General features: G+C 45.4%; 1 protein-coding gene across 7 annotated transcripts in view; it reads left to right on the top strand.

The window, feature by feature from the left end:
* DOCK1 (dedicator of cytokinesis 1) overlaps positions 1–26,577 on the top strand; it is a 526,777-nt gene that overhangs the window by 320,889 nt on the left and 179,311 nt on the right. For all 7 annotated transcript variants that reach the window (XM_067709064.1, XM_067709065.1, XM_067709063.1 and 4 more), the window contains one exon: positions 7,002–7,096. In XM_067709064.1, the coding sequence (XP_067565165.1) occupies positions 7,002–7,096 (95 nt within the window). The remainder of the gene's footprint in view (positions 1–7,001; positions 7,097–26,577) is intronic.

Genomic DNA, 26,577 nt, shown 5'->3' with positions numbered 1-26,577 from the left:
TACTGACCTGGGGAGTGATTCAGGGTGTCAGCCGAGAAAAGCCCCTTTTCTTTTCTCTCCCATGCTTTGTGGTCACGGAGAATTTGGAGATGTTACCCATGGAGAGTCTGTCATTACCTGCTGTTCATTGATTGATTGACTTTCAATAGCAGAAGCCAGGAAGCATTGTCAGCCCTAATTGTGCTCCGTTATTAATTAGCTTTAGTCACGGAGGCTCGTTAGCATTTCTCGAAATAATTCTCTAGTCATCCTCAGTGAGAGTATGATACGACTTAATTAGGAGACTTACAGAGGGGAACTTAGGAGCTCTGTCCGTAACAAGCTGACATCGCAGGGCCATACAGCAGATGTCCTCTGCGAAGCCGCAGCCAATGTGTCTGCAGAGTTTCTGAGTGTATGTCCACCTCGGCTCTCCTGTCTGGGAACACAGACTCCATTTCTGAGGCCCCTAGATTCCTATAGACTGCAGCAAGTTCTACTAGCGTTTCCAGAACAAGGTTGGTTGCACTTTCCATCAATCTTATTAAGGGATAGAGACAATGCATTTAAGGCTTTTTTCCAAAGGATTAATTCTAATTAAAAAAACAACCTTATTAACTGTTGCTGCTGTATGTGTGTGTGCGTGCGTATGTATATTTAAATTATATATATATATAATATTTAATATAATGATAATAATATATGTATTTAAATTTCTAAAAAATTGATTTATACCTTAAAATCATAGCAATTTTCCTTAAATAAAAGTCAAGGAGCAAGAATGTGTATGTGTTTGCGTGTCTCTGTGTTTAGTCTTCCTTAAAAATATTAACGAGCAGTTGAATGTAGGACTGTACTCAGGCGTGTAACATGTAGCACATGTGATCATATCCTGCGATTCTTCAGCAGTCACGGCACAGTGAAATCAGATTTGCCATGTGAAACATTTCATGCCTCATGTTTGATCAGGGGAAGGATAGTTGTAGCTGAACCTTTATGAACAATTTCCTAGACAACACTTCAGGCTGAATAATAAACTTTTCAAAATGAGAAGCATTACCTGTGCTGAAAACTTAGGACTCCATTTAATTATTTGCCCTTTATCAGAATAGTCACATGATCAGAATCATACTATTCATGCAGACTGTTAAAAATATTTAATCTGGGGCTTCCCTGGTGGCGCAGTGGTTGAGAGTCTGCCTGCCGATGCAGGGGACACGGGTTCGTGCCCCGGTCCGGGAGGATCCCACGTGCCGCGGAGCGGCTGGGCCCGTGAGCCATGGCTGCTGAGCCTGCGCGTCCGTAGCTTGTGCTCTGCAACGGGAGAGGCCACAACAGTGAGAGGCCCGCGTACCGCAAAAAAATACATATATATATATTTAATCTGAATTATTCAGTGTTGCTGTGGATAGGGAAGCTTCAATGTATTGTGAAAAGCGATTATACAAAATAGTGTTTAAAAATGACTAATTTGCCGAATTCCAAGTGTGTACCCTCTCTCCTTCACAGAGTAGATCATCAGATACTTGTTGCATGTTGTGGTCCTGATATCCCAAGGGATTTTGCTTCCTTAGACACCGTAGTTCAGAACAGCAATTATTTGCAGACAATTGGATTTCCATTATAAAATGGCATTTGTGGTTTGGATATCATGAATTCATACTGCAAGGATCGTAAACCTTTTTTATTGTTGTTAATCTGTCAGAACTTTGTAAAGTGTGTTCCTATCTATTAACTATACGTAGAGGGTATTTGACTATTTTCCTACTTGGACAAATGCTCACAAAAATGAAAGGTCGTTTTGTGTTAAATAATTGGAAGTTAATTAGTAATGCAGTGTACGAAGAGCCTAGACCATTTTCTCAAGACTACTTCCTTGTAAGAAGTGCTTCTTCAGGTTTTCACATTCAGCTCTGGTTTGGTTGGATGAGTCATTCGCATACAAAATCTCAGTTATTATCAACACCAAAGTCACAGGCCTCAGAACTGGTACTTTTACAGTCTCTCAAGTGACCCTTTGGACCCCAAGACAGTGAAAGGATGGAGCACAGCATGGAACTGAAAGGCTAATCCAGGAAAGGAAAAGGGTGGACGCGTTTGGCTCAAAAGTCTCTCATGACAGAGACAGTCCCTTTAGGATGGTGAGCCATGTGGGGTCTTTAAGTTCTTCTGCGGTGGAGATGCTGGCCTGAAGAAGGGGCTGCTAGCTGTCTTGTGTCCCAGTTACTTAAGCAGGACCACAGGTGGAGAACTTACTCAGTGTCCATAGTAAGATCAGAGGTGAAGAGGAGTACTCTGGACCTTCCAGGGGAGCCTGTTCTCTTGACACTTGTCCCAAGTTCCCACTAAGTGGCCATAAAGGAATGTTTGTGGAGTGACTGAGTGAATAATGACGTATCCAAGAACAGTGCAGGTGGAAGTAACGCTTATTGGTTACAGGTTGAGTGAATGCAGGATACAGGACGGCGAAGGTTGAAAGAACCAGGCTGTGGGGTCCCTCTCATATCCAAGGAGGACCCAGGGGCAGCCACAGGCTACCATGCATCCCCGCCTCTTTCTGTGGCCTCTCCCAGTCCTGTGCAATTGTAGGTTATGTAGGGAAGCCCGGTCAGGCAGAGCTCTGAGCTCTTAGCGTCCTCCTCCTGGATTACCCTCCTGCCTCCATTCAGCTTCCATCCCAACACCTTCTGGGAACCCCTACCCGACACCTGCCTTGACCTCACCTGGTGGCTATCGCCCACTGCCCCTTCCCTTGTACCTTGTCCATCCCAGTCAACCAGCAGCCTGTGCTGGGGTGGTCCAGCGTGACTTCTCACAAATGGAAAGTGGTGAGGATGCTCACGGGGATTATGAAAGCAAGAATATTTGCCAGATGACTGTCCTTGCCTGGGAAACATTCTGCTATTGGGCAGGCCTGGTCTTAAAGAGCCTTGATTTCTGTGTGAAATGGCCACCGAAGGGTGATCCACAAGCTTGTGTAGGGAATGTCATGAGGAGCAGGAGGAGCCTTGCTCTGAGCATCCGTTTCTTTATTTCTTGTGACCATTCCTCGTAGACGAAGCTTTATCGAAGACTGTCTCCACTGGGTGATGAGTTTGGGGGTGCAGAATCCTTTTATAGTGAATTCACTCAATAGCTGTTTATTGGAGACTGACTTTGTGTTAACAGGCGGAGGAGGTGACAGCAGGCAATGCAGACGGGTTTTGCTCTCGTGGCCCCCAGTCTAGTGGAGAATATCACAGGTAATCAGGGAGTCCTTCAGATAACCCAGGCTACCCATGCTCCAAAAGAATGATCCCTGTGAAGCAGCCAGACTGGACTGAGTCGGGTGGTCAGGAAGCCTTCTTTGCAAAGGAGAGGATTGTGGAATATCGAGGAATAGAAGAAAGGGCACTCACTGTAGGTGGTAGAGCAGCAAGAGTCCTGGGGGTGAGGTGCAGCCGGACAGGTGCTGGGGCATCCAACTGCACAGGACCCCATTGGTCATGCTAAGAGGCTTTGTGTTTTTCTGCTTGTTTGGTTTCCGTTTCTGTATCATTTATTTACTGTTTTTCCCTTAATTATTTAAAATTGTTTTTAAGGCATTTATTTTTTGAGTAAACTTTTTATTTTGAGAAAATTGTAGTCACATGCAGCTGGAAAAAACAATGCAGAGCGCCCCTGTATTCTTTATCCAGTTTCTCCCAATAGTGGCATCTTGCAAAACTATAGAACAATGTCGAAATCAGAATGTTGACGGTGATACAGTTCACTGATCTCATGTTGATTCTCTCCATTTTGCTTGTGCTCTTTGCTCTATTTATCTTGAAAAATTTCAAACATACGGAAAAGCTGAAAGAATAGTACAATGGAAACCATTCTTCCTGTCATCTGAATCCGTCAGTCGCAAGCACCTTGCCATATTTGCCTTCCCTGTATCTCCATGGACCTCTTTCTATGTAGCCAAACCCCGTAAGTATGTGAGAAACATGTACGTGGTCCCGCAGACACCTCTCGAGGTTGAAGACAACAGTCAACGGCCTTAATGACCTTCCAGAACATAACAATCACCTCTTCATACCGTCTGTATTCAGATTTCTCCTCAGTTCTCCCCAGTCTTTGTTGTATTTCGTTATAGGCTTTCTCAAATCTGCATCTAGTCTGGATTCACACGTTGTATTTGGTTCTCTCTCATTCATCTCTTCTTTTTTCTAGAATGAGTTCATCACCTTGTTTTTCCTTCCCATTCATGGCATTGCTTTTTAAAATTCTACTTCATTTTTATTTATTGTTTTGAAGGGATAAAGTCATTAGCTTTGCAGACTTTCACCCATCCTGGAATTTTTGATTGCTGCCTCGTGTGCAGATTTGTTTCTGCAAATTCCTATGTCCTGCAAACTGGAAGCTTGATCTAAAATTCAAGTTCCCCCTTTTGGCAAGCGGAATAGAAGTTGGTGTTAAGCATTCCCTGGTGTGTCTGTTGGGAGTCTGGAAATGCTGGGCTGACCACTACTGATGATGCTGGGTTTGATCACTTGGTTAAAAGGGAGTCACTACCAGATCTCTCTGTTGTGAAGATACATGCCCCTTGAAGATTATCATGTAATCTTTGGGTAATACTTTGGCATCTGCAGAAAATTGCAAAGGTCTTCCTCTAGCAATCTTTCATCTGATAAGTTTAGCATGTATTGATGGTCCTTGTCTGAAACAGTTATTTCTCTGACTTAAGAGAATGGTGACTTCCTACTTCTGAGAATCAAGACTCTTTGGCTTTAATCTGGGAACACTGGGAAGCCCCTGAGGACGTGGGTTCAGTGGGAGATTGGGGGAAGTGTTGGTGCCCTGATCAGATTTGTAATTTGAAAAGGTCACTCTGGGTGAAGTGTGGGGACCAAGAGAGACAAGAATGACCATAGGTAGATGGGCTAGGATGCCCCGCTGGTAGTCCAGGTGAAAAAGGATGATCAGTTATCCAAGTGGGTGGGTATAGAGATGGACAGAAGCGGATGGTTTTACAAGAAGATTTTGCCTGTGGAATACACTGATGGCTCTTGTTAGAGCTGTCCACTTATTATATGGAGCATCTTGTGAATAATCTAACTAAAAATGTAGCAGGGATGAATTGATTATAAAAAAATGAACTTTTCACAAAATATCTCAAGTGAATCTTCCAACTCCCCTCTTTGACTTGGAGATAGCAGTTGTAATAGTCCATTCAGCCTCATCAGCCGTTCTAGGCCAATGCCATGGTGGTGACCACCACCATGGCTAGTAAATTATGCAGACCGACAGGGAAGCCTTGCAAAACCTCATCTCCGACAATCTGCAGCATTTTGTTTGATCAGCAAAGTACCAACATTTAACAGCTGAGCCATACTAATGAAGTACGGGACTGTGTTTCCTAGAGGGAAAAAAAAAAAAAGGAATTGGGAAAATATGCTTCTCTTCTAGAATAATAAAAACCAGACCCTGTATCTCAATTATTAGGCTTTGAGGAGTGATCAGCAAGAAAGCCAGCAATTTCATGCAAATAGAGATGTGACTAAATTACGGCACTCAGCCGGCAAAGTAGGCAACCTGGTCATTAAAATGTGAAACTCTCGACAAAGTGGGGAAACTTAAGGAGTGAAGTATGAATTTCAGTAATTAAACTGGGGAGAGAAACTGTTCCTTGTGTCAGGGGGCACCTAGAACACCCCTGCTCACAAGCCCTGCTGGTCAGGGCTCCTGTGGGCAGAGTTTGGAGGACATGGAACTGACTTTTCCCTCCTGACTCTGCCCGGGATCCTAACCTCTCCTGCACTGGAGGCCTCTGTTGTATAAAGGGTGATCATGATTGCTCCTTGAGTTTTTATTCATGGGAGGAGGCTCGACAGACCCCTCCCAAGGCAGAGATGACTCGCTGTAACCTGGCATTGCTGTTTCGGTTGCAGAGGAAGCATCTCTGAACATCGGCTTATTGCTGCTGTCAGATGGAACTGGTGTCTCTTTGCAAGAAGTTCTTGGGTAGAACTCTGTGCTGGGAATTGCTTTCTTGGCTCCATAAATTCTGTTCACCACCTTGGTCTTCACAGCCATTGTACCTAATTATGAATCAGTAGATTAAATAAATGAGAAACATCCACTCTATTTGGCCATCTCTGACTGTAACCTCATTTTCCTACATGAATTCTCAGTTGCCTGTCCCCTTCCCACCCAGATCTTGAGGGAGCGTGCATCCCGGGCTACCGGGATGTGTGCTTTTCAGGATAACCGCTTGTTTTGTTCAGGTTAGCTCAGAATAAGCACTAAACTGTCAGATTCAAGAAATTTTCCTAATTCTGGCAGGCACAGAGTGGACCCACTAGGAAAAGGGAACCCCTTCCCGATGCCAGGAGCGGTCTGATTGGCCAGGAAGCAAGGTGGGGCAGCAGGGCACCACTCGTGAAATTCAGGGACCATCTAGGAGACAACAGAGGTATAACTGAGGAGCTTGTGGATTTGAGGATGCCACATAAAAGAGTCTGGAATGCGACCACATGCTCAAATGGTTTACTGGGAGCTGAATAGGTGCAGATGGTCAGGAGTTCCTGTTTGAGCCTTTCAGCTGCTAAATTACATAAGAAAAAGGAAAGGATAATAATACCACATATTCAACCCAGTGGGCCCTGTTCATAATGAAAAATCTCTGTAGAGTAAATACAAGACATAGTTATGACCTGCGTGTTACGTTTGTTTAAAAAGGTTTCTTTAAGCAGAAAGAGTGTGACTATGTATTTGTAACCTTTGGGGACTGACTCTTTGTGACTCTTAGATACGCCCAAGGAGTATCTTTTAATATGTCCTTGGGAAAGTTCTCCGGGACAGGAGGTGGTGCTCAGGCAAACAGAAAGGCGGAAGTGTAATACATACCTCCTGTGAAATACATCTTCATTACTTTTTCGTATGTTCTCATTCAGTTAAAAGAAAAAAAAAAGTCATTTATAATGTAAAATTATTCCAGGGGGCATTGGTTTTCACCTTTTTCTGGGTGGGTTGTTTCAGTGTTCTCTTTTTTATTTCAGGATTTTCTGATGGAAACATTCATCATGTTTAAGAACCTCATTGGGAAGAATGTCTACCCTTTCGACTGGGTGATCATGAACATGATGCAGAATAAGTGAGTACAGGGGAAGGCTCTCCTTGACGAGGTGCCTGATTCATGTCTGGTGGGAATGGAGGTGTTGCTTGGATACCGTGGGGTCTCCCACGATGTACAGGGTGCTCCCCCTTCTGTGATGCAAATGGTTCTTTGGAGAAATGGGCCTGGAGATTGGGTGCTTTGCCTATGCCAGCACAGGCTCTGGGGCTGAGAACTTGGGCTCTGCCCCCTGGAGAAAACAGATATGAACATGACCCGCCTTCCCTTCACCTTTGGCAAGGGCATCAGTTTGCCGTCTAATCTGAACCGTGTGTGTTTGTTACCCAAAGCGATTCTCAGCTCTGTGGGAGTTTTTTGAAAAGTGTCTGCATTTCACGTATTTCAGCTGGAAAGCATCATGAGCATTTTCATCACACGTATTAACTATTAAGCACGTGCCTTGTTCATCTTCTCGTGAGGGCTGTTGGTTAATTTTCTAGCACTTGGGTTTTATAATTTCTGTAAGCGCCAACAAAGATCATGGGGTTCTCGATCGCATGTGGTTTCTAGAAGGAATTTCTGTTGACTTCTTTTTTCTGCTTCTTTCTTTTTGCAGTTTTTATGGAGATAATTGTAGGTTCATAGTCAGTGCTGCGGTAAGAAGTAAGACAGGAGATCTTGTGTACCATTTACCCAGTTTTCCTTGATGATAACATTTTGTAAAACCTTAGCCCCAAACTACAACCAGGGAGCTGACATTGATACAATTTACCCATCTTCTTCAGATCTCCCCAGCTTGACTGGTACTCATTAGTGTTTGTGTTTGGTGTCTTGCAATTTTTTTCACATGCATGTGTTCTCAAATCCACCCTCACGGTGAAAACACTGAACATTGCCTTCACCACAGGGGAGCCTGTGGTTCCCCGTTGGTGACCCTCCCCCTTCCCTAATCCCTGGCAGCCACTCATTTGTTCTCCATTTCTAAAATTTTGTCATTTCAAAAATGTTATATAAATGGAATCATACAGGCTGTAACCTTTTGGGATGATTGACTTTTTTTCTTTCACTCTGCCTAATTGCCTGGAGACTCATTTAGGTTCTCGGATCGGTGGTTTGTTCCTTTTCATTGCTGAGTTAGTGTTCCCAGTATGGATGTGCCACAGGTGGTTTAACCATTTTTACTGTTTAAGGACGTCTAGACTATTTCCAGTTTGGGGCTATTACAAATACATCTGCTGTGAACATTCCTGTACAGGTTTTTGTATGTACTTAAGTCTTCATTTCTCTGACACAACTGACCTGGGATGCAAATGCTGGATTGCATGGTAATCATATGTTTAGTTTTGTAAGAAACTGCCAGACTCTGCCATTCTCCGTTCCCGTGAGCCATGTAAGAGAGATCCAGCTTCTCTGCATCCTTGTCAGCATTTGCTGTTGTCACCGTTTTTCATTTTAGCCCTTCTGATACATGTGTACGATGTCTCATCGTGGTTTTCATTTACGTTTTTCCTGAGCCTCTTTTTAATGATTTGTCCACCCTATGGATAAATTCATAGCAGCAAGGGCCTTTCCCTTTGCCTTTTGTGGGTGATGCTCCTTTCCAGGACAGCAGAGATGAAATCGGCCCTGTGTACCATAAGCTGTGGGTTCTGAGCAGGCCTCCGCTAGGACTGAGCCGAAGTAAGTGTTGTCCATCTTAAGTCATACGTTGCTGTGGCTGAAGCCTCCTTCCTCACATCAGACAACATCTGAGAATTAAGTGGAGAGGCTCGGGAGGGAGCGGCCTCTCACAGCTGGAGATGTAAACGTGGCCAGCGCTCACAGCAGGGGTCCTGGCCTTGGCCTCTTGCATTTCCACCTGCTCTCTCTTGGGATCTGAATCCTCACCCAGAAAGTGAGGAACTTAAAGCACGAGGAGTTTCTTCCTTTTTTCTCTGTCGGGATTAAGTTTTGTGAGTGATGATTTAGAATGAGTCTAGAGAGCTGCAGTGTTCATGTTTTTAGTGGCGTATCTTCAACAAACAACAAACAAAACCCACTGTCCTGGATCTACAGGAAGACTCGGGCTCTCCTTGCTCTGCTGGATGCCGTAGCTGAAAACGACAGACCCGTCCTTGCCGTCTAGCAATGAAATAACTCGAGGCCTCTGCATTTAACTAGACCCGGCAGATAAACTCGCCACGTCGGTGGTGAAATCACGACTCCGTTACTCGACTGAGTAGAGCTAAAGGCGGCCGCTGAGTCAGGCAGCCGGGCGGCCCCGGGTGTGGTCGGGAGGCGTGCGTGTGGACGCCTGACCCCGCGTGTGGACTTGACCTGTGCTGCATCTCCCCTGCAGAGTGGCCGTGTCCTAGCACCCAGGCTGTGCATTCCATACCCTGGGGACAAGGGTGAGAGAGGGCTGCTCCTGCAATGTCAGATGCCATCTGTCCTCAGAAGTTGTGTGACTTGGTGACCCCAGTCCCAGGGGTCCCACCGAGGTAAACTGTCACCCCACTGAGGAGGATGCAGCCACACTTTACTTTGATGCTATTTTTTTTTTTTTTTTTTTTTTGCGGTACGCAGGCCTCTCACTATTGTGGCCTCTCCCGTTGCGGAGCACAGGCTCCGGACGCTCAGGCTCAGCGGCCATGGCTCACGGGCCCAGCCGCTCTGCGGCATGTGGGATCCTCCCAGACCGGGGCACGAACCCGTGTCCCCTGCATCGGCAGGCGGACTCTCAACCACTGCGCCACAAGGGAAGCCCCTGATGCTATTTTGATGGTGATGGAGAGTCTGTTTTCAGTTATACCCTTACGGTTGCATCATAGCCTCTTCCTGCGACTGCATCCTCTGCCTTCTCCTGCCAGCACTGAGGTATCTGATCGTCACCCCGGACCTGCACGTGGGCGAAAGCCACGTACTCTGTGACTCAAAGCATGGAGCGCAGCCCTCAGAGTTTCCTTCTCCAGAGACCCTGTCCAGCTTCTCCCAGGATGTTCTGTAGTTCCCGGGGTGAGGATGTCGCTTGACCCGTGCTCGCTGGAATTGTGCGTTCCCTGCGTTCCTCCTCACGTACCACTCTGCAGGGTGCAGCCACGTGACAGAGATGCAGGTGTGCCGTGGCATCTCCACCAACCCAAGCCTTTGCATCTCAGCCACAGGGAGGAGAGCTCTTTGTTTGTAAGGAAAGGCAGCTCTGCAAGGCAGAAGCCCTGGTTTGTTGTGTCCTCTTAAAGGCAGATGCCGGAGACTTCTGAGGATAAAGTCTTGTGTCAATGATGATGGAATTAGGGTCTGGAGCCGGAAGTCTATCCTGTTATCTTGGGCAGTATGCTCGTAGGCTGCAGCCCTAAAAGACATCTCCATAAAGGAGGAAACGCTCAGAACGTAAAATCCCTGTGGTTTCTTTTATGTCGTACATGAAATGTACGGAGCCATCTCACCAAGAATTCTAGTACTGAGGCCACGTCTTCCAGCTGACAGCATTTCTTCCATCAGAACGTCCCAAGGAGGAGCTGTGTGTGTGTGTGTGTGTGGTATGTGTGCATGCGCATGTATATGGACGTTTGTGCATGTGTGTGGTTGTGTGTGCACGTGTCTGTGTACGTGTGTGTGGGTTTGTTGATACCAAGTAAAGACCTTGTTTTTTTTTTTTTTTTTTTTTTTGCTACACTGCTGCTTGTGGGATCTTAGTTCCCCAGCCAGGGATTGAACCCAGGCCCTTGCAGTGAGAGCACCGAGTCCTAACCACTGGACCGCCAGGGAGTTCCCTAAAGACACTTATATTTGCAGAGATTTTGACTCTGAGAAGCTGCAGCCAATCCGCCTTCCTCTCACAGCTGACACACTTTGCAGGCAGAAGGTCCCCAGCCACAGGGAATAACAGAAGAGCAGGCCATGAAGGAGGCATTTTAGACTCTGATCAAAGTTGGAGCTGTGAGGGACTTCCCTGGTGGTGCAGTGGTTAAGAATCCGCTTGCCAATGCAGGGGACACGGGTTCGATCCCTGGTCCAGGGTAGATCCCACATGCCACAGAGCAACTAAGCCCGTGCGTCACAACTACTGAGCCTGCACTCTAGAGCCCACGAGCCACAACTACTGAGCCTGCGTGCTAGAGCCCGCAAGCCATGACTACTGAGCCTGCGCTCTAGAGCCCGCGTGCCACAGCTGCTGAGCCCACATGCCTAGAGCCCGTGCTCCGCAACAAGAGAAGCCACCGCAATGAGAAGCCCGTGCACTGCAACGAAGAGTAGCCCCCGCTTGCTGCAACTAGAGAAAACCCGTGCGCAGCAATGAAGACCCGACGCAACCAAAAATAAATAGTCAATAAATAAATAAATAAATAAATAAAAAGTTGGGGCTGTGATCATTGTAATTTTCTTTCTTACATCTTACTGCCTTAAAACGCTACCCCCTCTGTTGAATAAACAATATTGAGTTTTAGAAGCTGAATCGGTTGGGTGGCTGAGGAAGATACTGCCTCCATGCAGCCAGCTAGGTAACACTTAAAGCTATCTTAAGACATCTGGTTGGTGACCCTTTAGTTTTCTTTAACATCCTTGTTTAAATGCCAGTTTCAGAGTGCAGAGTTTATCTCCTTTTTCATTTAACACATGCATTCTTTGTGATGTGTTGTGTGTTTTCATCTTCAGGCTAAGGGTGAGCTGAAACATATGCTTCCCACGTGCCAAGCACTTCTCGGGGGAGACTACAAGTCATCATGTCCTTAATACCCTCAGCAGCACTTTGAGACAGCTGTTGTTTTTATGCCCACTTTACAGATGGGAAAGTTGAGGCACAAAGGTTTCTTAAGTTGCCAAAAAACACACAGCTGGGAGGTTATAGGGCCAGTCCCGTAGCCTAAAACCACGCTGCTACCTTGAGTATGCCTCCTGTTTCCCGAAGAGAGTATTTTGTTTTGTTTTTAATCCTTATGTCTTTAAAACACAACTTTTCTGCAAGATTTACTACTTACCTGAGTGAATTTTAAGCACAGAAGTCAAGATGTTCCTACTTAGCTTTTTTTTTTTTTCCGGTACGCGGGCCTCTCACTGTTGCGGCCTCTCCCGTTGCGGAGCACAGGCTCCGGACGCGCAGGCTCAGCGGCCATGGTTCACGGGCCCAGCCGCTCCGCGGCATGTGGGATCTTCCCAGACGGAGGCACGAACCCGTGTCCCCTGCATCGGCAGGCGGACTCTCAACCACTGCGCCACCAGGGAAGCCCCCTGCTTAGCTTTTTGGAGCCATTCAAAGTATATGCTGTTACAGAGGATCACATCCATTACTGAGCTTTATGGAGTCCTGCTGTGAACTTTTAGGACAGAATCTCACTAATATCTTAATAAAATAATTTCCCATAGAAATTACATAGATACCATATAACACTGTTTCTTTGTCGTTGTCTGTTTGCCCCTTTTTACTCCTATGACTTAAGAGCTTGATATCTTATGTGCTGCCAGAGTTGTCTGTTCCTCCTCCCGGCATGCATCAGACGATGTTTCCTTGCCTGCTTGGGATAAGCAGTAATTCCCAGAAGTTTCCCTAGTCTGTATCTAAGTTTTAATGGCACAGCTGGACATGCAGTTTTACCACCTACAGCTTAGAAATTGACAAAATCAGCCTCTACGGCCCCGTAAATATTCGTGTGCTTGTTCAGCCTTGCCTCTGCAGATGGACTGTTCTTCAGTTCGTGGGGCTTGGATGCTGTCTTTAGTTACATTTTACATTAGTTTGGAGGCAACAACTTGTAAATCAGGAATCGGATTTATAGGATATAATGAATATCTCAAAGGACAGTAGTCACTTGGTTGCTATATTAAAGATAGTAAGTGATTGGCAATGGCCTGACAGCAGGCAATGGCCTGCTGTAGGATGTACTAGTGTCAGACGGCAAGGTGACATTAAAGATAAGCACAGTTCGGGTATAGTAGATGTGTGCTTGTGTGTTAGCATCCAGAAGTGCTATTTAATCTGCCCAGAGGGAAGCAAATGCTATGTTTCCATTTAAGATCTCAGGTGGCCTTGGAAGCATAGACCTTCACTTGTTGGCGGATAAGTGCTGGTCGCCATTCTTGAACTTCTATCAGCTAAAACGTTCAGGTTTACAGTTTGTGGTATCTGTAGCCTAGTCTAATGTTGAAGAGTTATGCTGTGGCTGTCTTAGAGTTCTGGTTGTTAACACAAACGTGACCACTTAGTTGCATTTCTATGTCTTTCTTCCGGTCGTAGGGCTTGAATTCATCCCAGTAGAGTGTCATAATCCCAGTAGAGTGTCTAGTCATAATCCTGAATTCATCCCAGTAGAGTGTCTAGTCATAATCCTGACTAGAATTTTAAGGCATAGGAGTGACTTGGTAGGAAATGAGTCTGTTGGTTTGACTGAGTTCCTTTTTCACCTTGAAGGAAGCATTTGTTATTAACTACTTTTATTTACTTGCAAAAGGCATTTCTACTGTGTGCCATGGGGTAAAAACAGGGGCAGGATTGAGTATAATTTTCAGATTTTTAGAATTAGACTTTCTTATTCATGTGAACTGCAGAACATGGGATAAAACCTTTCTTACATTTGTCCACCCTTCAGACTTGCAGAAGAATTTTAAAAATTCAGTTGCCCTGATTGAGCTTCTCCCTAGGTCTTGTTGCTTGTGTCCTCTTCTCTTAGGATGAAAAATAAACCATCATTTTTACTTCCTCAGAGCTCTCATTGTTTACAACTCTGATTATCGGTATTTTCCAGTGTCCTCTTTGGTGTAGATTTTGTGTCTCGTTCTCCTTGGTTTTGTCCATGTTAAGCTGGGGCCTAAGGAGGTTATATTTATAATTTGTTTTTTAATATCCTACACACATTCATAACAGAACTTGGTATATTTTACAAGTAAGGATTCATAGACTGTGAGCATCAAATAGACCATGTAAAGCCATAGAGAAAACTGGAAGTTTTTTAGAAGCCAAAATACTTGAAGCTGCCTGGGAGACGGAGCACGAAGGAAAATATAATGGATTTTGCAAAATTCTCACTGGGTGATAAAAAATATTCTTGCTGTTTGTCAGGGGAGATTGGCAACTTATGGTAGAGATCCTTATATATGACATTGAGCAAAAGAATATCACATTGAAGGAGTAAGTTGAGAACTCAAAATTGTGCCCACAGAAAACGGAAGACATTATTTTTATTTCAATTTTGAGATGCTTAAGATGTTACTGGTCAGCATGTTGACCATGAGCAGTTGGTCATCATTGGACCTGTCCTAAAGACCAGCTTCTCGAATGTAGTGGATTTTGCTGAGCTGCCCAATTTAGTCTTGTCTAGTTGTTGACCATTCAAATATTGGAGACCAACCCATCTAAACTATTGTCTGGTTTGTTTACCTGAAGTCAAGGTTTCATCTTAAATGTGTACTTTGAAACCCTGACAGTTCTTCCCAGCCTGGAATTGATGAGATCATACTGCTATTGATGTCACATGTCTGGGTGTTACTCGTTTTTTGATCATGGCCGTTTGAAGGCCAAACAGTCCCAGGTGATGGGAGCACAGTCTGCGTTCTCGATTGTCTTTGCATGGCAGTGTTGGCTGATTTCTACTCCTCTTCTCTCACCTGTCATTCAGGCATTTTTGGACCAGGGAGTGTTTTCCTCAATCCATCAACACAGTGCATTATGTTTCCACCAACCTAATGCGTACAACACATATTTACACACTTAACAGCCACATATGGCTCCTTCCATTGGGTCAATTTTCCATGCATATTTTTGTAACTTAGCTATTTTTCTCCTGTAAAATATGGCATTTTCCCCACTGGTAAGTATTATTCATCAGATGTATCAGCATCCAGGAAGGCAAGCTCACGGCTGTTCCTGCCAAAATTAATTTGACATATAGTCATGATAGGAAGGGTCCTTAAGACTTAGAAAGGGATTCCATCTTTGAGATGCCCGGTTTCTTAGACGTCGTGAAGCTGCTCAGAAGGCGGATTTGCAGGGTAGGCTGTTTGCAGGTATAGTGCCATTGGGTTTCATTGCTGTGGAAGAATTTTCATCCTTGCCAGCTCTGTGCCTTGGGCTTAGATCAGAGAAAATGTACCATTTGCTTTCGGGAGAGAGGAAGGTAGGGGTCCCCACTTTCCGGGGACCGGCCTTAAGTACTGTGGCACTAGCCACAGCCAGAACAGACACCTAATGGTCGAGTCTGGGAGGACAGCGTGTTTTGTTTCCAACTCAACCTCCTTTCCAGGAAACGCTGCTCCGGTGAAAGGGTGTGGAGTTGAAATCTTTGTGCAAGTTAAAAGCATGGGTGTCAAGCATTTGGGGCTCAAGAGACTCTTGGATTGTTTCTTCTCAACATCTTTTCTCCTTTCTTTGAAGCGTGAGGTTTTAGTTGATGTTGTTTTTAATTTATTTTTGAAAATAACTGGGTTCCTTTTGAGGTTTTGCATATCCAATAACTTGACGGTTTCAAGCACACCTAAGTATCATTTTTTCCTTTGAAACGGTATACAGTAGCTGACGTAAACACTGTCACAACCCCACTAGCTAAGGACCAAAAGGAAAATATATATATATATATATAGTGTTTGAGTGAAGAAACAGGAATTCAAAGTCAGGATAATGAAAACACTCTGGAATGAAAATTTCCCTAGTGCTCAGCACTCCTGCACTTTCTTTGGCTCATACAGTTCATAACATCACTTTTGGAACCTCAATCCTCTACAGGGAAACTGGGCTAAGAGGAGATGTTTTGCAGCTCAGACCCCAGTTTGCAGGCACTGAGGCCCAGGCCTGCTTCCGGATTGGGCCCACTGGGGCTGCAGCTCAGCACATTTCTGGCCAGTCTCAGGGAGAAACACGTGAGGTCGTCTTCCGAGGCAGAGGTGGCCCTCGTGAAGCACTGAGATTCTGAGCCAGCTCTTGATTTGCATCTAGGAAGGGACCCCACGGCAGGGAGAGGAGCCCACGTGCGCAGTGCTTTGCTATTAGTTGGAACTCTGTTGATCCTTTATGGCGTTTTCATAAGTTATTTTACCATTTTCCATACAGTTATTCTCTGGCATGGATACTTCTGCTCTTTGCTTAATAATTAAGCTTTTGGCCTAAAACTAACACAGATAATTCTAGATTTTACCTGGCTGTTGATAACCACTAATTCATTGCACATGGCATAGATATTTTATGCAGTTGGGTCTTATTCAAATGGCCTCTTTATTTAATTCCGAGATGAAAAATCAAAGTACTCTCCAAGGAATGGCAGTGATGAAGCACTCTTAGCCAGGACTCTTACTTAGGGAAGCTTGCTTTAGAGGAAAGTTTTGAAAGGGCAAATTCTGTAAGAATTCTCCGAGCCAGTGCACACCTTGCTGTGAGCTCCCGGCTGGTGTTGACGACGCCATCCTGCCGGCACTTAATGCTAGAGGATGTACTTCACTTCAGGAGGAATGAAGCCAAGTGCCCTCTCTACTGCTGCATGAGACTGCTCTCAATGCAAAACAAAATGGACGAAATATAATTTATTAAGGTTGTATTCCAGATCTTTCCACCCTAAAATTTTACCTCCAGTGCTCCTGGGGCTTAGCAGAAAGCGTGTGTAGTGTGAGACCCTCTGGTGTCATGCTCTTAAGTCTAGAATGGGTGGAGGAGGAAGCCCATGATAACTGAGTGCTCGCTGTGTTGCCAGCATTGCTTAGGTATCTGCTCTGTGGTTCTCAACCTGGGGCGCTTTTCCCCCCTAGAGGCCATTCGGCAATGTCCAGACACCATTTGTTATCACAGTGTGAACCACTGGCACCTTGTGGGGAGAATCCAGTGGTGCTGCTAAACATCCTTCCATGTACACGAGAGTCACCTGCTGCAAAGAATCATCCCCCCCATGTCAATTATATCCCCATTTTATGGATGAAAAAACTGAGTCTTGGTAACGTTAAGTAACTAATAGAAATATATGTCATCCATTTCAGTGATCCCCTTTTCTTTGTTTCCGCTTTTCTCAGCCACCCTTCTCTGTTGCGTGACCCCAGCAAGGACAGGAGCCTTTACCATAGATAATAGCAGCCGTCCACTGACGATGCCAGGCCTGAGCTTTCCTGTAGAGGGGGAGGATTGGAGGCAGTTTTCCCCAAGATGCCCTGCCAGGGGCTACAGCTTCACAGAAGATCCCTGTGGGCGTGGCTCGGGTTCAGGTGACAGTGAGAGTAAGTCACACTGACGAGAATTTAGATCCCGGGGGTGCCCTTCCAGTGCCTGGCACATAGGACATGGGTGGAAGATATTAGCAAGTGTCTCTTATGGGGGAGTTACGGTTTTTGTTTTTGTTTTGTTTTAGACCCCTCATACAAGTGAGATCATACAGTGTCTGTCTTTTTCTGTCTGACTTATTTCACTTCGCATAATGCCTTCAAGGTCCATCCATGTTTTCACAAATGACAGGATTCTCTTCTTTCTCATGGCTAGCATTCTATTGTATATATACACCACATCTTTTTTATCCATGCATCCTTGTTTCAGGGATGTGTGTTGCTGATACCTTTTCTTACTCACCGAGTCCTTTTTTTTTTTACTCCCTCTTAAGAGTGGTGTTTGTGGGTTGACCTTAAAATTTTTTATTTGAAAAATTTTATTTTAAAAAAATCTTTGAGGACTCTTGCAGAAGGAAGGCGAGTGGACTTCCTGCTGGTCAGTTGGTCCTAACAAGCATGGTGACCATCCAGATAGCGAGGCTTAACATATTTTCTATATGGAAGCTCCGTGAAATGCAGTTTTTGACATGAAATCATCTTGAAGATTGAACATGGAATTACGCCATTATTTATCAAGCTCTTGTTCTTCTCTAGACACAAGATGGGAAATAAAATTGAGTAATATTTTATCTCCATCTTCAGCTTGACAGTGGAATACTTAAAAAAAATTCACATATGTAGTACATTTGCAGGTGTATAAAGAAATGATAATACTGTTAATATAATTTCTCCATGGACTCAGAATGTTAGGTTCGTGATGGTTTCTATACGTTTTTGCTCATATAAGATGCTTTTTTTTATGTGTCATGTGGTACATTTTCATGGGATTCTGTACTTTTGTGCATGACCCTTGGACGCTGCATTGTGGGAAATCACTCATCACCTCAGTGATGCTCGGAGTTCGGTGTCGCTGTCCAGCGCATAGTAGGTGCTGAACAAACAGTGGCTGAGTAATTGCCTGACTGCAAAGAATGAATGTCGATAGGGAATGTTCTTGTTACAAAGTCGGCTGGTAAAACACATGACGTACTCTTGTAGTGGTTCTTTTCCAGGAATGAAACACAGTTACCCTTGTTATTTTGGGGTCCACAAAGAAATAATTCCAGATGTAGGTATACAATAAACAAATGATTAGCTAGTGATTAGCTATTAGCTAATGAATTTCCTTAATTGAAGGTGTTCTAAATGTACCACAGAAATGTATGAGGGAGACCCGTGTTTGTACGTACGAGCCAGCCTCTGACTGCAGGTCTGTAAGCTGCTGGCTGCTGACTGTTTCTTCTTAACCTTTCCAATGAGACTTCAGAGGAGGGTTTTACTTAATACCATACCTGTCAGATTCCCAGAGCTGCAAGTAAATTGAAAATACAAATTATATTGGAAAGTGAAATATTTTGTTATTCTACAGTTTGGTGGATTTAGGAAGAAAATGAACTCTGACAGCTTTTGCTCTTTTCATTTCATTAGCTTCTAATGGTTCCAAACAAAAGCCCCGTAGCCAAAGCCTTTTCCCGCATTGCTGTGTCAGAGATGCCATGAGCCCTTCTCTCTGCTCAAGACCCAGTGTCCGCCGACTCCATGTCTTGGGTGCACAGGATCTTAGGAAGGGATAGAAAGTGCTAAATGTTAATATTTGTGAATATAAATATTAATCACCCCTGGAGCACTCCAGCTGTCTGACCCGTGGGTAGCTTTTTAGCACTTACCACTTTTTTCAGCTTTCAATCCATTTTGCATAGGCAGAGATATCTTTTCCCCATTTTTTTCTGAACTGTTGCCATTGCATCCCTAACATGGGGCTGTTCGGGATGCAGAGGTTTGGGAGAGGAGGTTAGGGGAGCCCCCTCCATCTCTCCTTTCTCTTTCTTGATTCATTTATGTTCAGAGGAAAACCTTAGTGAGGTTTCATGCAAGAGCCAGAAAGTCTGAAGTTATCAGGTTGAATTCCTCACCTGTGATTCGGTGGGATGGGATGTATGTGTTGAAAGGGGACGGGGGTGTTTCATAGGGCTGAGCTCCTTTGACGGAGGCTGAACCATTAATACCTCCCAGGGTGGCTTTGCTTCAGGGACCTTTCCACACCTTCATCCTTCACACCTTTGTCACGATTCCTCCTTTGTCCTATAGCTGGGGAGGGCTAGGCAGCGGTGGAGGCATTGACGGGGGCAGCTTTGGCCCTTCCTTGCAAGTCCCCCTTCCCTGCCATGTGGGAGCCGTCTGCCTCTCTGCTTTCCCCAACATCCCTGGGATTAAGGGGTCAGGAATCTGATTTGATTCTTCAAGCTGAATGTTATTGCTCCACTAAAGTAAATGGCTATCTCATTCCCATCTGATCCTGCAGTGTATTGTGTCCAAGGTGTTTTTAATTAGCTATTAACCTGCAGATGATTTGGAAATGGAATATGAAAAGACGCTGCATATTGGATAGATTTCTTTATTTTTGATATTAAACCTACGAATTAAGCTTGATTTAGAGGGAATGAGTGTTTCTCTTTTATGAGATATGCTTGGAGGTAAACATGGTTTGCATGTAATTTTGGGGGGCCTGGCATTTCTGAGCAGTGTTTGTCACATAGTTAGGTGTTCTCTCCTAGAACTTAGCTCCCCAATATCCAGTGCATTATGAAGCGAGTTTCTCATACTGAGAAAAACGGCGAGAAGGCAGACATCCTGCTAATTATTGATCATCTGCCCCAAAGGTAGATTTTCGTGGTTTTTCAGTTTAAAGAAACCATATACGTAACACAACACTTGAAAGAGAACATGTATTGAGCTGGGACTGTTGGGATAAGAAGGGGCTAGAGGGAACCCTGTGGGACCCAGGCATAAATATGTCTCTCCACCCAGACAAATGAGGGACAGTGTGAGTCCCGTCATCCTTGGGGTCTGATGTGAAAGGAGCTACTGCTTTCTTCAGGGGAAGCCCGTGTTTCTCTGATGTTAATTTCTATGACGTTTCTTATCTTGGTCCTTAGAGGCGAGGCTGCAATTGCTTTTGTTTTGTTTTGTATCATAGAATATGTCCTCAGCGTCAGATTCGAAGAGCTGGCACAAGCCTTCTTTCTATGTTACTCGTGATCACCTGGGTGAAAGTCAGGACAGAGAAGTGAATCCCAGTTCTGTAATGTTATTATCAAGGTTGCTAAGGTTGCATCAGGTAAGGAGCTCCCTTTGTAGATGGAGAAGCACACCTGCCTTAGAGTTTGACAGACTTTGGTTCAAACACACCCCTGCTAGTCGGACAGCCTTGGGGCAGTGGTTTGCCTTCCCCAGCCACCTGTGAATTAACAGCCATCTGGAAGGATTCACGATGGTTATGCCAGTGGCCAGCAAAGAGCCACCCTCCACCAGTGCCAGAGGGAGTGTCCTCACCATCCTAGTGATGGGTGTTATTGGATGATCATTCTTGAATTAGCGAGATGCAGGGGTGGGGCTTTGGGAGCCTGGAAAGCCGGCAGCTAACACAGCTCTGGCCCCCTTTCTCTCCCTTGTCAATTGAGCTGGCCTGGGGTGAGGCAACACGGGAGCTGTCTGCATCGAGCTCGCTGCAGTGCCCGTGATACCGCTTAGTGGATGGAGATAAATCCACAGCGGGACCGCAGGAGGCAACGTTTTGTGATTCAGTGTGTTCCTGCCCTGAGAGAGTCCCGATCCCACCCTGCCTGTGTGGCTGGGATGACCTTGCGTGTTAAGTGCAGTTCATGTCCACTTCCCCGACCTCAGAGGGGATCAACCTTTCCTTTGGCCTTGACTCTGGTCCTGGCAGTGAGGGCAATGGGGACAGGGTCCATCCCTGCCCTGCGGCCTCCCTTAGATTCCAGGAAGCTGTTCTCTGCATCCCTTGAGGTGTGTGGCCTTCCTGTGGGATGAAGCCCATCTCCTCTGCCACTCCAGATGACGGAAGTTGCAAAGATGCTAAACCCATGCCCCCTGGAAGAGAGTTTGCTCTCTGTGTTGCGGGCCTGGGGGCTGCCCAAGGGCAATCTGTACTGCTTTGAAAAGAAAATCGCCCTCAGGGCTGGCTTCTGTTTACACTTTAGAGATCTGTGGGGTGTTGGAGCCAAAAATCTTTCCTGGAAGAAAGTGACTGGGTCCCCTGGGGCCGCAGAAGTGCTCCTTTATTGGAGGAGCTATAATCTTCCACATCAAGGTGCTGAGGTCCACTAACTACCCACCCTTTGACCCTGTGCCCAGGGTCAAGCCCAGTGAGTCCTCCAGAGCTGGGGTAGGGAGGCTCTGGGCTTGAGGAAGAGGAAGAAGGATCTGGTAGCCTCATGTCAGCCTCTGGTCAGCTACATGCGGGACTGACTGTGAAAGACCACCTGGCCGAGACCGCAGGTGACCAAGTTAGAGGCAGATTTTGTAGTGGTCGTCTTGAGATCAGTGAAAATTCTTGAGTTTAGATTCAAGGGAAACTCTTTCTACTTGCTGGGATTTCTGATTTGTTCTCTGAGGGACAATTCAAGATCATGTACTCCCAGGGCTGGGAAATGCCCGAGGCTGGAGTGAGGTTTAGGGAGCAACGGCAGACTCTGCACTCACGGTCACGAGGCATCGCTGTGATGAAGGGGCCGTGAGGAAGCACCACACTGTCGGTCAGCTCCTCGGTGATTCTGCTGATCCCAAAAGGGAACGTTCATCAGTTTAGTTATTTCCACTCTTGATTGTGCGAAGATGCTTTGGGGAGCGCATGGGGGCTTGCTGCCGCGCCGTAGGTAGCAGGAGACCATCTTTAGGTCCTATTTTTGGGTGATATGCACATGACTGTGTCTCTTCTAGACAAGTGGGTCCTGTTCCGCCTCATTGCTACATTTCACTTCATTCAGGTGTTTATTTCTTTCAACTAATTCCCTTTGAATTTCTAAGCTCATCTTTTTGGAATACCCACCTCAGCTTCAAAGTTGAGCTATTCGAAGACGGCTCTTCTGCTTCGCAGAGGGTCAGCCCAGCCTCTCTGCAGCCGAGAGCTGCACACAAATTTGGGATTTAAAGAATTGTTATTGGATGGATGTGGAGATGAAGGGATGGGTAGCTAAAGATGCCTCTGGTCTTCTGGAAATCCTCAACAAAGGGATGAAACTAGCACAGGGCTTTCAAGTTTGCTGTTTCCCAGACTTTATAGTTTGGCAATCTGTATTTGCAAAAAGGACACCTTCTATAAGCAACGTGGGCTGTCTTTATTTTTCATTCTATGAACCATGGGCATTCGGTCTCCCTGCCTCTTACCTATGTCGCCTTCTTTCTCGCCATTGTTTGCATGTCTTACCCCGTTTCTGCCCTATTTTCCTTCACATTCCTCAAGTCCTTACACTTGCTGAGATTCCAGCTTTCATCGCCTTCATCCCTTCCCTGGCTTCCCATGTGGTGTCTTCTGTGCTCTCCTGCATCTGACGCACTGATGGACATCCGTTCGGGTAGATGTTGTATCTCCTTTCAGCCACACGGATGCTCCAGGAGGCAAAACCAGGAGGCAGTGGGTGGTCCACAAAGCTGTGGAGGGACCAGCCTGAGGCTCAGGCTCTCAGTTCAGACCTGAGTTCCTTCACGTAGTAGCCACACAGCCTTGGTGACTCCATTAATTCCTGGAGTTGCAGCTTCCTCATTCCTGAAGTGGAGACCACAGTGGCTTGCAATGGGCATTCCAGAAGATATTGTAAAGCAAATAACTGGCCTGCAGCGGATGCACGGGATCTTGTAATATAAGAAAAAACAAAAACACGACAAAGCCGGGAAATAGCGAACGAATTTGGTGCCTCTAAGAATGAAGACTTTTCTAAAAAGTACAGTGTTCCCACTGAGATAGGGAGAGGGAAAGATGCTGCAAATAGACTTAAGATGGGGTTTCATCTTAATTGCATGTGAGCATCTTTAACCCAGTGTGAAATCTTCAGACACAGATGTGTGATTTTGCATATGATCCTATAAAATGAGAAAATTTCATGTGGCTTAGATCGTGGTGTGTATCTGTATTCTTGCTCCTGTGTCAATGCATGTGTACTGATAGTTTATTGTGGGACAGGCATTGTTCTGGCTCTGGGGACACAGAACAAATAAAACAGAGTCGATTCAGCCTCCAGGAGCTGCAGGCGTTTCAGTCATCAGAGTTCAGAGGCATCTGGTGTCCAGTGCATTGGAAACAGATGGCCAAGAAACAAACGGAGCAGCACATGAATACACCTAAGTCTCTCCATGAGGAAAGCTTCAGACAATCTCCAATTGAGGGATACTCCACAAAATATCTGACAGGTGCTCCAGTCAAGGTCATCAAGAATCAAGAAAAGTCTGGGAAACTGTCACAGGCCAGAGGGACCCAAAGGACAGGAGGACTGTAAGTGATGTGGTAACCTAGCTGAGATCCTGGGGCAGTAAAAGGATATGGGGAGGAAACTAGTGAAATCTGAATAATGTGTGGTTTAGTGAAGAGCAATGATGCAGCACTGGTTCCATGATGGAGACAAAGGTACCATGGTGATTTAAGATATTATGGTGATGTAAGATGTTAGCATCCAGGGAAACGGAGTGACAATCACATACCAGAACTCCCTGTGCAACTGTTTTTTGTAAATCTAAACCTATTCCCAGATTTAAATTTACTTAAAATTTTTTAAAAATCAAGGAGGTGGGCTTCCCTGGTGGCACAGTGGTTGAGAATCCGCCTGCCAGTGCAGGGGACATGGGTTTGATCCCTGGTCCGGGAAGATCCCGCGTGCCGCGGAGCAACTAAGCCCGTGCGCCACAACTACTGAGCCTGCTCTCTAGAGCTCGTGTGCCACAACTACTGAAGCCCGTGTACCTAGAGCCCATGGTCTGCAACAAGAGAAGCCACCGCAGTGAGAAGCCCTCGCACCACAACAAAGAGTAGCCCCCGCTCGCCACAACTTGAGAAAGTCCGCGCACAGCAACGAAGACCCAACGCAGCCAAAAATAAATAAGTAAATTTATTTATTTAAAAAAAAAAATGAAGGAGGCATGTTGGAAAATATAGATGGTGATGAGGATCATTCAGAGAATTTGAATGGGAGGCTGTGACAGGCAAGGCTAGGTGGCTGACTTTAGACCAAGGGTTCAGTGAAGGGCTCTGCAGGGTAGTGGCAGTGAAGTTGGGACCTAAAGCAGATGGAAGAGGGAACTCCCTAGTGGTCCAGTGGTTAGGACTCCAAGCTCTCACTGCCAGGGGCCTGGGCTCAATCCCAGATCAGGGAACTAAGATCCCACAAACTGCGTGAAGCAGCCAAAAAAAAAAAAAAAAAATCCTCACTAAAGTATTGGGTTGGCCAAAAAGTTTGTTTAGGATTTCTGTAAGGTGTTATGGAAAAACCCAAATGAACAACTTTTTGGCCAACCCAATAGATGGAAGAGTGTCCTGTTCAGAGAGCAGGTGGACACAGGCTGTCTGGTGGGTATGTATGCAAGATACAAGGAGCAGAAAGAAGGCTGGACTTGCTGTTCTATCAGAGATTTATTTTGAGGTGGAAAGTTGCTGGAAGCTTTAAATCAGAGAAATGGTATCACTGACGTTTGTTTTTCTGAGACTGTTTGCGCTGCTTTGCCGAGAGTAGAGAAGAAGAGAGAACTGTGTCATTGGAGGGCCAATGAGGAGCCGCTGGAAGAATCTAGGCGAGAGATGGCTGTGGCCTGGGCTCAGATAGTCTCTGGGGAGAGAAAGAGGAATGGGGGCTTTGGGGCATGTTTTGGAGGCGGGGTCAAATGGACCTCTTGCAAACTGTGTGTTGGGAGGGAAGGAAAATGGAGAATCAAGGAGAAGCCTTAGATTTCTTAGAATAAAGATGTGGTGGATATAGATACAGTGGAATATTACTCAGCCATAAAAAAGACCACAGTCTTGCCATTTGCAACAACATGGACGGACACGGCAGAGAAAGACAAATACTGTATGTTATCACTTATAAGTGGAATCTGAAAAGTAAAACGAAAGAATAGACCAAAACAGAAGCAGACGCACAGATACAGAGAACAAACTAGTAGTTACCGATGGGGCAAGGGATGGGGGGGCAAAATAATAGTCTTTACCTCTTAAATCCCTACCCCTAAGGATAAAATAAGATGCAAGGACATATTGTACAGCACAGGGAATATAGCCAATAGTCTATAAATAACTTCAAATGGGTATGAGCCATAAAATACTGAATCACTATGTTGTACAACTGAAACTAATATAATATTGTAAATCAACTATAATAAAAGAGGTATAACAGTAGTACCAAAAAAAAAAACCACACCAAAAAAACACAAAAAAGGGATGGGTGGAAATTTTAATGAGATGGAAAATCAGGCTTTTGGGGAGCTCTGTTCCGGCCTAGTTCAGTGTTTCTCAACCTTTTTTTTTCATTATCACCCTCGTAAGGAGAAGGATTAAATTAGATTTAAGTTTAATTAAGAAGAGACATTAAGTGCTAAGAAGTAAAATTTTGTAGGTAGGGTGAGCTTGGAGGGCCGCAGGCCAGGGTAATGGCTCAAATGTTCTACATCCTCCCCAAGAACCAATTTTCACCCCCTTAGGGGAGATATCAACCTGTGGAGAATGAACAACCTGGTTAATAATGAGATGCCTAGGAGACAGCCAGGTAGAGAAGCTCGGCTAGCACTGGAAATTCAGACTGGAGTTCAGACGAAAGGGGAGGTTAGGAGATACAGTTGGATGTCCCTAGCATTTAGATGATGAAATTGAAGCCACCTGGGGAGTGAGTGTGGCTGGAAAAGTGAAGCGGACCAGGCTGAAGCCTCAAGACACTCTTGCATGGAAGGGGTTAACAGCAGAAGAGATGGCATCAAAGGAGAAAAGCCAGGAGAGGGAAGACGAGGTTGAATTCTGATGAGAGGATGTGTAAGATCACAGAGAAGTGAACAGAGGAACCGGCCACACAGGGGTCACTGCTGCTGTTGACCAGAGCGGTATCCTTGTAATTGTCAAGGAGGAAACCAGCCTGCGGGGGTCATGGAGAGAGTGGACACACTGAGCGGGCACCTCTGTCAGGATGTAGTGATGCATTGTTGTGTGGGGGAAACTGTGATGCCAGATGGGTTTGATATGTATTTGTTGTTGACATAGGAATCATCCAGTGGAGAGAGAAACAGATGAGGGGTAGTGGTGGGCTGGGTGGAGGAGCTCAGTTTGAGCTGTGGGGTCCATAGTAGATGGGATGGAAGGGCACGGGCTGGCCTTTGATAGGAACGAACACGATGGATCCATTGTAACAGGACAGAAGACAGAGTGGGTACAGATGTCATCACAGGTGTAGAGGTGACTGTTGTATGATGAGAAGATTTCAGCGTGTTTCTTTCTCTTTTCT

Source organism: Pseudorca crassidens, chromosome 16 (genome assembly GCF_039906515.1).
Source record: "Pseudorca crassidens isolate mPseCra1 chromosome 16, mPseCra1.hap1, whole genome shotgun sequence".
NCBI lineage: Eukaryota > Metazoa > Chordata > Mammalia > Artiodactyla > Delphinidae > Pseudorca > Pseudorca crassidens.
Note: the sequence above shows the minus strand (reverse complement) of the source record. Positions and strands in the feature narration are given on the sequence as shown.